The sequence below is a fragment of the Lactuca saligna genome, chromosome 4 (assembly GCF_052625555.1).
Source record: "Lactuca saligna cultivar CGN05327 chromosome 4, ASM5262555v1, whole genome shotgun sequence".
In the NCBI taxonomy this organism is placed as follows: domain Eukaryota; kingdom Viridiplantae; phylum Streptophyta; class Magnoliopsida; order Asterales; family Asteraceae; genus Lactuca; species Lactuca saligna.
In genome coordinates, this window is record NC_136420.1 from 28,256,906 (window position 1) to 28,270,427 (window position 13,522).

General features: G+C 31.7%; 3 protein-coding genes across 3 annotated transcripts; 2 read left to right on the plus strand and 1 right to left on the minus strand.

Moving 5' to 3' along the window:
• Positions 1-2,571: 2,571 nt before the first annotated feature.
• LOC145041439 (miraculin-like) lies at positions 2,572-3,357 on the plus strand. Its single transcript, XM_078989504.1, has one exon. The coding sequence runs from the start codon at positions 2,605-2,607 to the stop codon at positions 3,271-3,273; it is 669 nt and encodes a 222-aa protein (XP_078845630.1). The 5' UTR covers positions 2,572-2,604; the 3' UTR covers positions 3,274-3,357.
• Positions 3,358-7,592: 4,235 nt separating this feature from the next.
• Positions 7,593-9,803, plus strand: LOC145041441 (binding partner of ACD11 1-like). The gene is made up of 7 exons (XM_078989506.1): positions 7,593-7,779; positions 8,149-8,223; positions 8,304-8,375; positions 8,508-8,579; positions 8,680-8,783; positions 8,860-8,935; positions 9,012-9,803. The coding sequence occupies exons 2-7, from the start codon at positions 8,155-8,157 to the stop codon at positions 9,687-9,689; spliced, it is 1,071 nt and encodes a 356-aa protein (XP_078845632.1). The 5' UTR covers positions 7,593-7,779; positions 8,149-8,154; the 3' UTR covers positions 9,690-9,803.
• Positions 9,804-9,817: 14 nt separating this feature from the next.
• SDS (Cyclin family protein) lies at positions 9,818-12,885 on the minus strand. Its single transcript, XM_078989505.1, has 7 exons — positions 11,643-12,885; positions 11,157-11,327; positions 10,859-11,025; positions 10,654-10,782; positions 10,378-10,558; positions 10,253-10,297; positions 9,818-9,987 (listed from the first exon to the last, which is right to left on the minus strand). The coding sequence occupies exons 1-7, from the start codon at positions 12,717-12,719 to the stop codon at positions 9,955-9,957; spliced, it is 1,803 nt and encodes a 600-aa protein (XP_078845631.1). The 5' UTR covers positions 12,720-12,885; the 3' UTR covers positions 9,818-9,954.
• Between the last annotated feature and the right edge of the window lie 637 nt (positions 12,886-13,522).

Consider the following 13,522-nt stretch of genomic DNA (forward strand, 5'->3'; position numbering starts at 1 on the left):
AGCCTCTTGGATAATGGGAATAGGTTGCTTGGTCACCAAACAAAGGATCTATAGCATATCCATTAACCCTAGCTTTAGCACCAAGTTTCCTCAACTATATAAGGAATCCCTAGCCCCTTAATTTCATCCATGCCTTTCTTCCAAGAGCCTTGGATGAAATCTTGGTTCTCTTCTCCTCTCTCTATGGTTTTCCTCTTGCTAATTTGGATGTGATTTCATTAAAGGCACAACATTTGTGTTGCTTGCTTCCAAGAGAGCAACAAAGGATAATTCTTGTTGTTTGCTATAACAACTAAAAGGTATATAACCTTAATCCTTTTCTTTAGTATTTTGGAAAATTAACTAGGGTTTTTAGGGTTTCTTTTTAATGTTCTTATTTATGGTTCAATAGAGAAAACATAGATCTTTATTAGGATTGCATACACACTTAAGAGTTTAAGTTTATTAGTTTTGCATAAAATCCATCATAAACGACTTGTGTTAGTTGCAATGCAATATTGTTGAAATCGTCGGTAATTTAAAGAAAATCTTCCATCCCAGTTATATTGTCATTGTTTTGTCGTTATAGGGTTGGTTGTTGTTTTGTCATTAATTTGCAACAAATTATTAGCTGTTTGATTCCTTTAAACTTTGGTTTCATAGTCGGTAAAAGGTAAATTGTATCGGATTTTGTGACACAAAAAGTTTTGTCGCGATTTGGAAAAGTCATGCGCTAGTGCTCTTGCTAAAGGTGTGTATACATTTTTTTATAAAAACAAATTTATATATATTTATATACTAAATAAATACATATTTTTATAACTAGATATTTCATATACAAAAAACTTTTTAAAAAAAGTTTTATATAGAAAATATAAGATTTTTATGTGAAAATACATTTTTTTTGGTATAAATATGATTTTATAAAGAAAAAACATATTAGAAACAATTTTTTGAAAAAAAAAGTTGCAAAAAAACTAAAATTAGGATGAATTCATAATAAAATTCTAAAATTTGGGCAAAAAAGGTAAAGTTTTGACCAAATTTGTAAAAAAAAATTAAAATCCGGGCCAAAAGTGTAAATTTTGGATCAAATTTGTAATAAATTTTGAAATCTGGACCAAAAATGTAATTTTTGAAAGTTGAATGACCTGTTGACCGGGTCAAAGGATTAAATTGAATACGATTACCGGTATTTGGGACTTAATTGAATAAAAAAAAATATATAGGAACTAAATCGATTATGAGGCCAATATGTAGGGATTTTATTGTAGTTTTCCTTTTTTTATTACTAAGTTGATTCACACAAGAATTAACATGTTCCACCGTATGTGGAAGACTGTTTTGTGGTAGTTTTTCATCTTCATAATAATTCTATCATGGCCGAATGAAAAACAATAGAACAGAAAATAATTTTTGTATAATGTTGTTTAGCAACACGATAAAAGGGTTAAGGAAAATTGAATAAACTAATCATTTAAGTGAATTTTAATATATATATATATATATATATATATATATATATATATATATATATATATATATATATATATATATATATATATATATATATATATATATATATAATTTTTGAAAAATGATCACTTACTCTGAATTCTCATTCTAGATTTGATATTTAAATTTTGGAGTTCTTTTATGGCTTTTTTTCCCAAAGAAATCTCTCTACTTATTTTCCAAAATGTCCAAAATGTTAATTTCAAAGTTTTTAATGTCATTGTTTTTTAATTAAATGTCTGATTTTATGTCTTAATATTGTATATAGCTCATATTTATTATGTTTGTTGAACATTTGTTAAATTTAAGTTCAAATGATTTTTTTTCCCGAAATTCAAGATTGTTCATCGGATTTCGGACTTATTCTTGAAATTCGAGAGCTTTTTTTGTCGACCTCCGAAATTTCAATCTGGAATCCAAAATGTTGGTCCAAAATTCCAGATTATCGGTCTAAAATATATTTATTGTCAGAAAAATAATTTTTTCTTAGTTTCCCATTCTAGACAAAATGGTTATTTTTGCAAAAAACAATTTTTTTTTATCGTTTTTAAGTAAACATTAAATTGGGGTTAAATTACTCAATTTTCCTAAAATAATGTTGCGTTTGTTGTACATCATGGATTGTAGTTAATAAATATTATTATATTGGTTTTTTTCACTTGGATATGTAAACAAGTTTTTCTTATTAATTACGTATTCATATTTTTCTCACAATCGTCCAACTCATACTTTTTTCGTCCAGCCTAAAATGATTGATAAAAATATGGGATAACTAGATGATAAAAAGGACAATTTGATAAAACATAAAAATATGGGATAACTAGATGATAAAAAGGACAATTTGATAAAACAAACTTGTACATGTTAACCATAAGTGATTATTTAAGTTAGTTTGATTATGAATAATAATTATATAATTGGTGATTATTAAATATAAAGTATATGACCAATAATGTATTCAACTTATAGTTAAATAATACATGAAATAGAATAATATCTTCCTCAATTCTATGTTAAATTGGCGGATTATAGACTTTATTTATAGCCATGTTGTCTATGTCTATATATAGTGCCACCATTCTTGTTTCCTTCACTCACTACAAACACAAGATGAAGTTGAAGCTTCTAATTCCAACTCTCTTATCCACTCTCATCTCTTCCTTTTATATAACTTCCCCCCAACCCCTTGAAACTACCACAACCATCACCGCTGGCATCGACGCCATCACCGATACATCTATCCCCTTCGACTCTGATGGTCATGAGGTCCAACCAGGGTTAAAGTACCATATAACCCCAATCCAATCAAACGATAGTAGCGGTGGTGGCCTCTCTCTTGCTTCACGAGATGGTATTTGTCCTCCCTTTGTTGTTCAAGAAAACACCCAACTCTCAAACGGTCTCCCTCTTAGATTTGTACCACTTGACACAAAACAAAATTCCATAACCTTGTCGAGTGATCTCAACATTTTGTTTAATGCTGCAACAATATGTGTTCAGTCCACCGTATGGAGGGTGATCAGTGGTGGCGGTTTTGGTGGTGGAAAGTACTACGTGAGGAGTGGCGGCGTGGTGGGTCGGCCAGGGGTGGCTACCGTAAGTAATTGGTTTAGGATCGAGAGGGTTGGGGATATTGGATATAAAATAGTGTTTTGTCCAAGTGTTTGTAGTGGTAGTTGTAAAGTTGTGTGTGGAGATGTGGGGATTTTAGAGGAAAATGGAAAGAAATGGCTCGCCCTTGGTGACAAACCACTTGTCTTTATGTTTCAGAAGGCTTAATGCTCATATTTGGTATTATAGAATTAATATTCAATACGTACCCAATATTTAAGAAATAAATATTTATAACTTTCTAGCATTAAAGTTGCATGTCTCTTATTGTCAAATTTTGTTATATGTGTAAGAGTAGTGTATCTCCTAGTCAAAAATTTTGGTGACAAACCACTTGTCTTTATGTTTCAAAAGGCTTAATGCTCATATTTGGTATTAGAGAATTAATATTCAATACGATATCTAATACTTATGAAATAAATATTTATAACTTTTTAGCATTAAAGTTGCATGTCTCTTATCAATGAATGCCAAATTTTGTTATATGTGTAATAGTAGTGTATCTCCTAGTCAAAAATTTTGGATTCGTATTGAAAAATACAAGTATAGAAGGTGGATGGATTGTCTTTGACTTTCTGTCGTTATTGGAGGATATAAATGTGGAAGTCCCAATTGCAATAGGTTAAAGAGTTTGGTCACATAGGAATATCATCATCCAAATGACAAAATTCATATATCATTTATATATTAATAAGAATTATATTAGCTTTGTTAACTAGAATCATACATGATATCAATCGTTTATATATTAATAAACATATATTAGCTTTGATGTGACTTTTTAACTAGTTATATGAGTACTAGTTTTATTTTCTCATTAAATAAGTTCTTCTGTCAATTATCAAAGCAGAGGGTTAGATAATTACTTTGATAATAGCTAATTGATTATAAAAAAAAAAATTAGTCGTTTAATAAAACAAATATTGATCACCAAAAGGTAACTCGTTTGTTTATGAGTTTTAGCAAAGAAAAAAATGGAAAAAATATTATATTTTCGTGCTCTAGAGTTTGAAAGAAATGAAATAGAAATAAACATTTTATGTGTTTCCTAGTTGAAAGGAATAGAAAATAAAAAATCTTATTTTCCTTTATTCCAAATCCTTTTGGAAGAAAAGTTAGGATAAAAGACCATCCTTCAAAATTTCAGGAACATCAAAATTTGTTCCCTTCTAATTTCATCAACTTCCCACTTTAAGTGGAACTTGGGAACTAAGAAGAAATAAAAAAAAAATGTTTATGTTCCTCGATTTTTTTAATAAAATGAATTAGAAAGAACAGAAAAATAAAAGAAATGATAACCTTTCTTCCTAGCTTTTCTAACAATTTGGAAGGATTTTAAGAGAAAAAAAAAATCTTGGAAATAAAACTTGAATTTAATTTGTTTTCTTTTTTCATTCAACTAGATAACTCATAAAATATTTATTTCCTTTTCATTTCTTTCAAATTCGTAAATATGAAAATCTCTCTCTCTCTCTCTCTCTCTCTCTCTCTCTCTCTCTCTCTCTCTCTCTCTCTCTCTCTCTCTCTCTCTCTCTCTCTCTCTCTCTCTCTCTCTCTCTCTCTCTCTCTCTCTCTCTCTCTCTCTCTCACACAAAATGTTAATACTCAATACAAAAGATTTTTGTTTCCATTTCACAATATGTGGCTCATTTTTCTTATTTTATTTCTAAATAAATATTAGAATTTGACAAATACTCATATTCATGGTCGGCCCAGTAATAATTTAGGGTCGCGGTCAAAACATGTAAAAGACCTCTCAATATTAAAACTTATGGTAAAAGTTATCATAAAAATTTGGACAAAGTTTACGGTGAGCGAGTTAAATACACAAACACAACCACTTAAACATTTTATGTTATAAAGGGTGAGCTCGGTAATGAAACATAATTGATATCGAACCAAAAGTACTGAACAAAATGGTACAAAATTAAGAACCGAATAAAGAATTGAACTATAAGGTATGGTATTAGTTCGATTAGGGAAAATATGTTTAGTTTGAACTTAAAAGTGGAAAAAATATTGAAACCGGTACCAAACCAAATGTACCGAAACCAAAATGACATAAAAATAAAAACTAAATACAAAATATCAAACAAAGTATAGTGTGGTTTATGGTTCGGTACCATCGGTATTTTTGGTCACCCATAGTTATAAAAACCAATTATAGCTTTCGTGTATGAGTTTCCAAAAAAATATGTTAAAAGTATTGAGACATATGTTTGTAGAATAAGAAGTGAGTACTCATACAAAGCTAGAAGAAACTTTCATTTCTTATGCATAAAATGTTTTTTGTATCCTTGTTAATTTTTTCATTTAATTTAAAAAAAAAAAAAAAAGATTATTTCCTATTAGTTGGAAACAAATGATTACTACTGTTAAACTACCAAAACTTTGTTTATAAAGTACGGAAATCTTATATATTTCTCTGTAAGTATGTAAAATCAATGCTAAATGGTTTTGAAACCCATGTCCATATATGGAGATCAAACATTATCGTTATTACAACTTTACAAAAATATTTCAATATTTTTCTTCGAAGAGATATTTAGAAAAAAAAAAAAAAAAAAAAAAAAAGGTTTCGAGCAAAATCCCCTTAATTGAAAGTAAAACTTCTTTACCAACTCTTTAACAATTATTTTGTTCATTGTTTCAAATAAAAGTTTTTATATATACTAGGTGTAACACCCATATAAATATAAAAAAATTAAATAATATGTATTTTTTAAAATGAAATTTTGAAATAAAGAATAAAAAAACATATTAATTACAATTTATTATCATATATGTTATATTTAATACTTTACATATCTTTACTATCTTATAAAAGAAATCTCACTATTTCTAAAAATAGATTGAATATAATAATATTATTTTTTTAAAACGTTCAAATCATTAAGCTAATAGTACAAGTAGTCATCAATAAAATAATATTAAATTTTAACATGTGTTTTGAATCCTTATATTTCTCAACAAATTCTATCTCCTTCCCTGAATTTCGGATAATTCAAAATTTGAAACCATCAGAAAATACATGTTGATTCAAATATCCCTTCTGCAGATGACTCTTTCTTAAAATGTTTTTATTTTAATCCTTACTTGTAATTGATTTCATTATTTTTAACTTTTTGTATTTTTATCTTATAAATATATTAGATAAAGGCTTTATTATATCAGGTTTGTTCTTAAAAAGGTTTTTACTATGTTTCTTTAATGTGTTGGCTTTGCAGGTTCAAAGAACTTAACTAAGAGGGCCAGTTAGAGCATTGTATTATCATTAGTTTGTATATTTTGACATCTTATTTTTGTAATAAAGAACGGTTAAACACAAGATTTGACATGATTAAGGTAGTTTGTATATTTTTCATCTTGTTTAGGCTAAAAATGAAACCTTTTTCATCATTGGTCCTTATAATATCAAGTTTCATTACGTGGACTTCCTGATTACAGTTATTATTGCCCTTATTATAAGGTTCTATATAGATTTTGTTCAATATTTTAAGCTTTCGAGAACCTAAATCAATATGAATCCTTGAATTACATAACATCGTTGAAAATGTTTTAATTTGTGACCAAACTTGGTTTAAAATCACAATGAACAAGTTGACACCTGAGTATTTTTGCCTTCTCAAAGGCCTATTTTTGAATCACAACACCTGATATTCTAAAAGTTTATTTTATAAACTATTATTTATATATTTTAACATTTTACTTAGTAGGACATTAAATTAATAAAGGAATTAAGGAAAACGAAAAAAAAAAAAAAAAAAAAAAGAGGACGATAAACAATACAAGTGGTTTGGGTATGTATAAATGGAAGTAATAACCATTTAGGGGGTGTCTGGCAAAAAAGCTTATTGCTTATTAGTTTATTAGTTTATAAGTTAATAAGTAAGTGTATGGTAACTTATGAAAAAATGACGTATTAGAGGTTCCTCACCGGAATAAGTTATTTTAATCCAAACACTTTTTTAACCTATAGTGATGTGAAACCTAATAAGTTGTTTTAAAAAAGCTTAGCCAAACATCCCCCTTAATATGGTATAGTAATGCTCTTGAAAAATAGATGTCATTTAATATTCATTTCTCGAAGTGAACGCAAAATGGTTTTAACTCTAAAGAGATCAAATTATTCGTCGCCCGCCGCTTTGCGCGGGTAGACGGCTAGTATAAGTAAAAGTATTATGTGATTTTTTAATTTTAAAAATTAAAAAAAAAAAATTATAAATTAGCATATGGATATTATTTATTTAAAAAATATCATAAATTTTCAAATGTCAAAAAATCAGATAAATGTTAAAATTATTTTAATTTTATTTATAAGGGAAATGATCATAAATGACATATTTGAGTTATGGGCCGGTAGCCATTATCCGACTTACCTTACCCATTGGCACAGCCCAACTTGCCCAGTAATTAAATATTTTTATTAAATTACCATTATATAAAAATAGAAAATGTTATTAATCTTTTTGAGACGGAATGGGAGAGAAATAGAATCATATAATAGCATAGCCGAAGTTCCCGCGGAAATCTGCGGCATATCACATTTTATGGCTCATCGTTCCCCCACCGGCCACCGGCGATTGCGAAAGCCTTCATCTCTCCCTTCTTGCATTTCATTCATCTTTTCTTTTCTAGACTCAATTTCCCAGTTGGATAAATCTTAAAATATCGGTACGTACGTATGAATTTCCTTTTAAAATTTCGGTCATCTCGATTTCTTTTTTTCTTTCAAACCCTATGTTTTGTTATTAACAATCGTCATCCGAGTTGGTTTAGGGTTATCGTATCTTTTTAATATCCGTTTGTTATGATTCTACGGGGAAGTTGTTCTCATGATTGAAAAATGATATATTTCATTTGGTCAAAATCAAATTGTTTGATGGAATGCTACAAAAGAAGCATCTTGTTCCCAAATTTGAGTTCTTAAGATTGTGTTTGTACTTTGTATTGAATCATTCGGATTTACCATTTATTGTCAACGTGAACCATCTAAGTCCTTTTTAGAATACGTGTAATTGTTTCAACATCTGAAAATTGCAGGTTCAAATGGCTGCTAATGAACCAAAGACTGTTCCTCCTGATACTGCACCTAAGTCAACCGCCAATATTTCAGAAGTGAGAACTAAACTTGCTTGTTATTTGATTTCCATCTAATCAAGTGATTGTTAATTCCCTTGAGCATATGAAAATTGCAGGCTCCTACAGCTGCTTCTGAACCAAAGACTCAGAAGGATGTTTCTCCTAAGACTGAAGCACCCAAGTCAGAAGTGAGAACCTAACTTACTTCAACTATTTTAGTTTGCAAAAAAAAAAAAAAAAAAAAAAAAGTGTTCTACTTTTACCATTTAAATTGTTTTGAGAATTCAATAAATGACAGATTAAACATCTTAAAATTTCAGGCTCCCAAGGCTGGTACTGAACCAAAGACTGAAACAGATGCTCCTCCGGCCAATACACCCAAAGTTTCACAAGTGAAAACCGAGCTTGAAAAAACATCTGTTTTTTAGTTTAGAATTTAGATATCGTTTTTCCTAATTATTCCATGATTGACTCGCAAATCTTATATAACAGATAAAAACGGTGAAAGTGAGTAATATCTCAGTCGCTGTCACCAAAAAAGACATCTGGGAGTTCTTCAACTTTTCCGGTGATATCCATTACATTGAAATGAAAAGGTAACATTTTATTCAAACTCCACTTTTTTTTATATATATTATATATATAGTCTTATTATGACTTCAAATGGTTCAGTGAAAGTGAAACCACACAACAGGCGTTTGTTACTTTCAAGGAATCACAGGGAGCAGACACAGCAGTTCTGTTGACTGTATGTAAATTTATATCATCGTAATTATTAGTTAATAAAAAATATATATATTTTTTGAAAAGATAATATTTTAAAGGGAGCCACAATCGCGGATCTATCGGTGTCAGTAAGCTTAATGGAGAATTACCAGCTGCCACCAGATGCTCCACCTACAGATACAGATAAGAAAGGCGAGGTTGTACAAAAGGCTGAAGAGGTTGTAAGCACGATGCTTGCCAAGGGTTATGTTTTAGGAAAAGACGCACTAAAAAAAGCTCAGTCGTTTGACGAGAAACATCAATTCACATCCAACGCCTCTGCTAAAGTTGCTGACCTTGACCGAAAAATGGGTCTAAGTCAAAAATTAAAAGAAGTAAACGAGCGTTACCAAGTGAGTGAAAAAACACAATCAGCCATTGCTGTAGCTGAACAAAAAGCCAACACTCTCATGGCCAACCCTTACGTGTCAAGTGGGGCCGTTTGGTTTTCTGGTGCTTTTGCTGCGATTACAAAGGCCGCTGAAGGTGTGGGGAACAAGACTAAAGAGAAGGTTGACAAAGAGGAAAAGGAGAGGTCAAACTCAAACTCAAACATAAACACAGTTAACAATAATGAAAAGCAGACCTCAAACTCAAACTCAACCACAGTTAACAATAGTGATGAATCTTTGGTCAAAGGGTCTCCTGTTAACTCAAAGACAGTTAACAGTGGTGATAAATCTTCAGTTGTCAAAGATAAATCGTCCAGTGAAAAGAACAAGCTTCCAGAACTTTGAAATGTTATTCTACTCAATCTATACAGATTGCATATGACATATCAGTATCAGTATGTAATATGTTTACAACATGAGGTAATATTAATATCTATACTGTAAGTGTGAAAAAAATGGATAGTTTTTGACTTTTTAACTATATTAACGTAATGTACTAATGTGCTTTTGGGAAGCTTGTTCCACTTATTTAAAACCAATACCTTTGTCTTTGTGCTACTTTCAAAACTGGGATAACTTTTATGGATATGCATGTTGTGTTATTCCTGTATTAGCATATGTACTTAACCAACCACTCCAGACACTGCCAAAGTAAAAGTCAAAATTTGAAAATTTTAAGTTGTGTTTGGATGGAAACAATATTATATAATAATAAAGGGCAAATTGTAGGAAATAGCAATGTAATTCACTCTTTTTACCAATATAGACAATGTACTTCAATTTTTTTTACCTATAAGAGCAATATAGGTAAAAGATATAAATCTGCTGCCTATATTTGTAAATGGAGAAAAGTACATTGCTTTTCATTGTAAGTTGCTATATAATAAAATGGTTTATGGTGTATTTACCTTTATGCAGTCGGGTAGATCAGTATCATTTGATCCATTGTGAATCTGAAAATGAAAATCCAGAAAGTTGGATTAATGGATGAAAGTAATTAAGGTAAACATGAAATAAGTTTTATAAGTTATACCCATGCAATTTGTTGGTGAGATGAATGTTGGTTGTTTGCTAGACATGCTATGATGACTAAACTGGCTGCAACAGTTGAGGGCCAGAAGCATAACTGTTCATGGCCCAGGAGTGTGAGGACTGCAAGATACTTGGCAGTTTTATCAATATCTTGATTGGCTCTTGCAGCTTTGAGATAGTACCTTTCATATGGAGGTGAATGAGAATTAAGAAGAAATAGTAAGATTTTGTAGATATATAGTTTTTTGATGGATTGATTTGAGAGAATATTGTTTACCATAAGAAATTGTAGATGGTTGGTAAAAAGCATTGGAAGTTGAGGACTTCTTGCACCAGCCATTCCATGGCAACCACTTCGGATCTGCTGTATTCATTGCTTCCTATGTTGAATGACTTTTGTCGAATGCTGCAATGATCAAATTACAGTAATTTTTGTTATTAACTGATTATGAAAGAGGAGAAGGATTAAAAGGATTTTGGACCTGTTGGAGGGCTGGTTTTCTTCAATTCTTGTTGCAAGGGTGAGACAAGCAATGCCAACAATTTGAAGCTCCCTTTCATTTTTGAAGTATCCTTTGCTAAGAAACCGGTCCAAAAGGCTGACACCTAGGAACATGGTTTCCTTTTGGAATTCCTTGTTAGCTGATTGCTGCTCAAAAGTAAGAGATATTAGTTAAAAATAGGAAAAGAATAGGAAGTAGTTGAGTGTGCAAGTGCAATGAGAACAAATTTCTAAGAGTAAGTAATATGCATCATAAAGCAGTTCAAACAGAAACAGACCTCAATTATCCAATGCACCATCTGCAACCTTTGCTGGAGAACCAAATGTCCATGTTCCTTAGTCCCACAGTATTCCTCTGCATAGTCATGAAGATATACCTGCCTCCTCTCTCTTTGCCTCATCATCTGGTAGCTTTCTTCATGTTCTTCGTCTTCAGGTCTCAACAATTTCTGACAATGATAAATCAAACGACATTATGTCTTCCACTGTAAAAGTAAATGATCCGATTAAACAACTTTCAAACCACATGGTACATCTCATTGGAGCAATATAATTATTATGAGAAAGCAGCAATATATGTACTAACAATTAACTAATAATACTATAAATAAAAGTAAGTTTATCACTAAAGAATACAACATCTGAACCGCAATATAAATATCCAAATAACACCAAACGTATGTAGTAATTAAAGGAGAAAGTAGCAACGTGGATATACAAAAAAATTAGGCAACCAAATCGAAGCAGAGGCATAATTAACTTACAATAGTTGTATTAGGAAGTTCGTTATTGCCTGTTGAAGCGACTTTTGCAGAAACCTCAGATTTGCAGAATTTTTGACGGTAGAAGAGGAACAATTGGAACGTTGGTGACGGAGTTGTATCCCCAAATGATCGTTCAGAAAATTGACTACCGGACATGTCCCATGTCGAAGGAGTGTAGTCAGATGAAAATTCTATCTCAGAACTCCCCATATTAGCATCCGTACACTCAGCAGACGAGTGATCAAACTCATCATCTTCGCAGGACAAACTTTCTGAACATGTCAAATCAAAGTCTGCTGAAATCAGCTTTGACTCTCCACAATTCTCCGCTTGAGGATCGTTGACTGTCTTACTTGTGTCTGATTTACTGATGTATGAAGTGATATTTGCGGATGCTGGATCAGGTTGAGATTTTGGACGAGAAGCAACTGAAACGGCGTAGTCCTTTGCCTCTGAATAAGCTGATTGACCTTCGTTGATCGTAGTGTCTGATAGTTTGAAACGCGAATTCATTCCGAATTTTTCTCGAGGAGATGCTAGTCGAGAGGAAACTGATGCATCAATTTCTTCGTTTCCTTGCAGCTCATCTCTTCGATCTGTCAACTCTACAGGAAAATTTGAACACTCGGATCGCGTTGTGACCTCTGAATTCTCGATTCCACAGACAGTAATCGAAACGTCATCATCGTTCTCTGCTTTTACATCTTTCAAAACTTCAGGTTCTCTCCGAATTGTGCTCTTCGACCTCGAGTCAAGCATCTCCACGCACGAAGACGACTCCGACACTTCAACTTCCTTCTCAGCCATAATCTCCATCCGCTTACTATACGACCTCGTAATCCTCCGAAATTCGCTAGCGACGGCGGCATTTCCATCGGCAAAACTTCTCTTCTTCACCGATTTGTTGTTCGTCGATACTACGCTCGAGGAATCACACGCAAATCCAACATCTCGTGTCAAATTCGAAGAAGAATCAATGATCGAACTATAATTGAACTTTAGAGCAGGAGAAGATCTAAGAATAGGAGAAAATTTAGAACGTTTCCGGCGAGGTAGCTTTGATCTGAACTTCTTCATCGCGAACACTACTAAGCTTGTACTATTGAATCGAGCTGTTGTAATTCAACTTCCAGATTTAAACTTCATGAACATGACTTCATTGAAGTGTTTCTTCACAAAATGTGTGTGAGATGAAAGCGGTTAAGGACGTTGGCTATGGAGATTTTGTGGGGTAGAGAGGGAGACGAGGGGGAGGGTGTGTGCATGCGGTGAAGAAAGGTGGGTGGTTTTTACCATAAAAGTGTCGTGGGCCCCACTCAGCATTACAATTTTCACGCTAAACGACTTTCAGTCTTGCACACACTGCTGTAGTGCTATTTGTCGTTCGAGTAAATGACCTAAATCAACCTTTTTGTGTGTAAAAATAAAACGATTTTGATTTTTTTTTCTTGAAAATTAGATGAATTATACATGTTATTTCGGATGAAATTAGATGAAAATGGAACTAATAAGATTGTAAGACGTAAATATTGCATTAATATGTAAATATACACTTAACAACATAATAACTCAATGATTGTCTATGCATTTCTCGAGTTTATTTTAAAAAAAAACACAAACACTTTAAGGGATAATGACTTAAAAAGGTAAGTTATTTTTGGATTTGTATATATTTAGTCACTGAATTATTTTTTTGTTCATATTTTTCCATTGAACTTCTTAAACTGTTTAAAAAACATCCTTATGACCTACTATCAGAGGTTTAGCCGGTTTCCGGCGTATTTGATACCTTCGGCGATGCTCTGGCCATCTTCTCCGGCGAGGCTCCGACGAACTCAAAAACTTCAGTCTATTATGTCATTCTCCTTCTCTTTCTTTCT

Coding starts and splice junctions, on each gene's coding strand:
- LOC145041439 (XM_078989504.1), top strand. CDS start 2,605: ATGAAGTTGAAGCTTCTAATTCCAACTCTCTTATCCACTCTCATCTCT.
- LOC145041441 (XM_078989506.1), top strand. CDS start 8,155: ATGGCTGCTAATGAACCAAAGACTGTTCCTCCTGATACTGCACCTAAG. Junction 8,376..8,507: donor CTGAAGCACCCAAGTCAGAA/GTGAGAACCTAA, acceptor TTAAAATTTCAG/GCTCCCAAGGCTGGTACTGA. Junction 8,580..8,679: donor ATACACCCAAAGTTTCACAA/GTGAAAACCGAG, acceptor CTTATATAACAG/ATAAAAACGGTGAAAGTGAG.
- SDS (XM_078989505.1), bottom strand. CDS start 12,719: ATGAAGAAGTTCAGATCAAAGCTACCTCGCCGGAAACGTTCTAAATTT. Junction 10,783..10,858: donor GAAAACCAGCCCTCCAACAG/GTCCAAAATCCT, acceptor TGATCATTGCAG/CATTCGACAAAAGTCATTCA. Junction 10,298..10,377: donor CTCACCAACAAATTGCATGG/GTATAACTTATA, acceptor TTTCATTTTCAG/ATTCACAATGGATCAAATGA.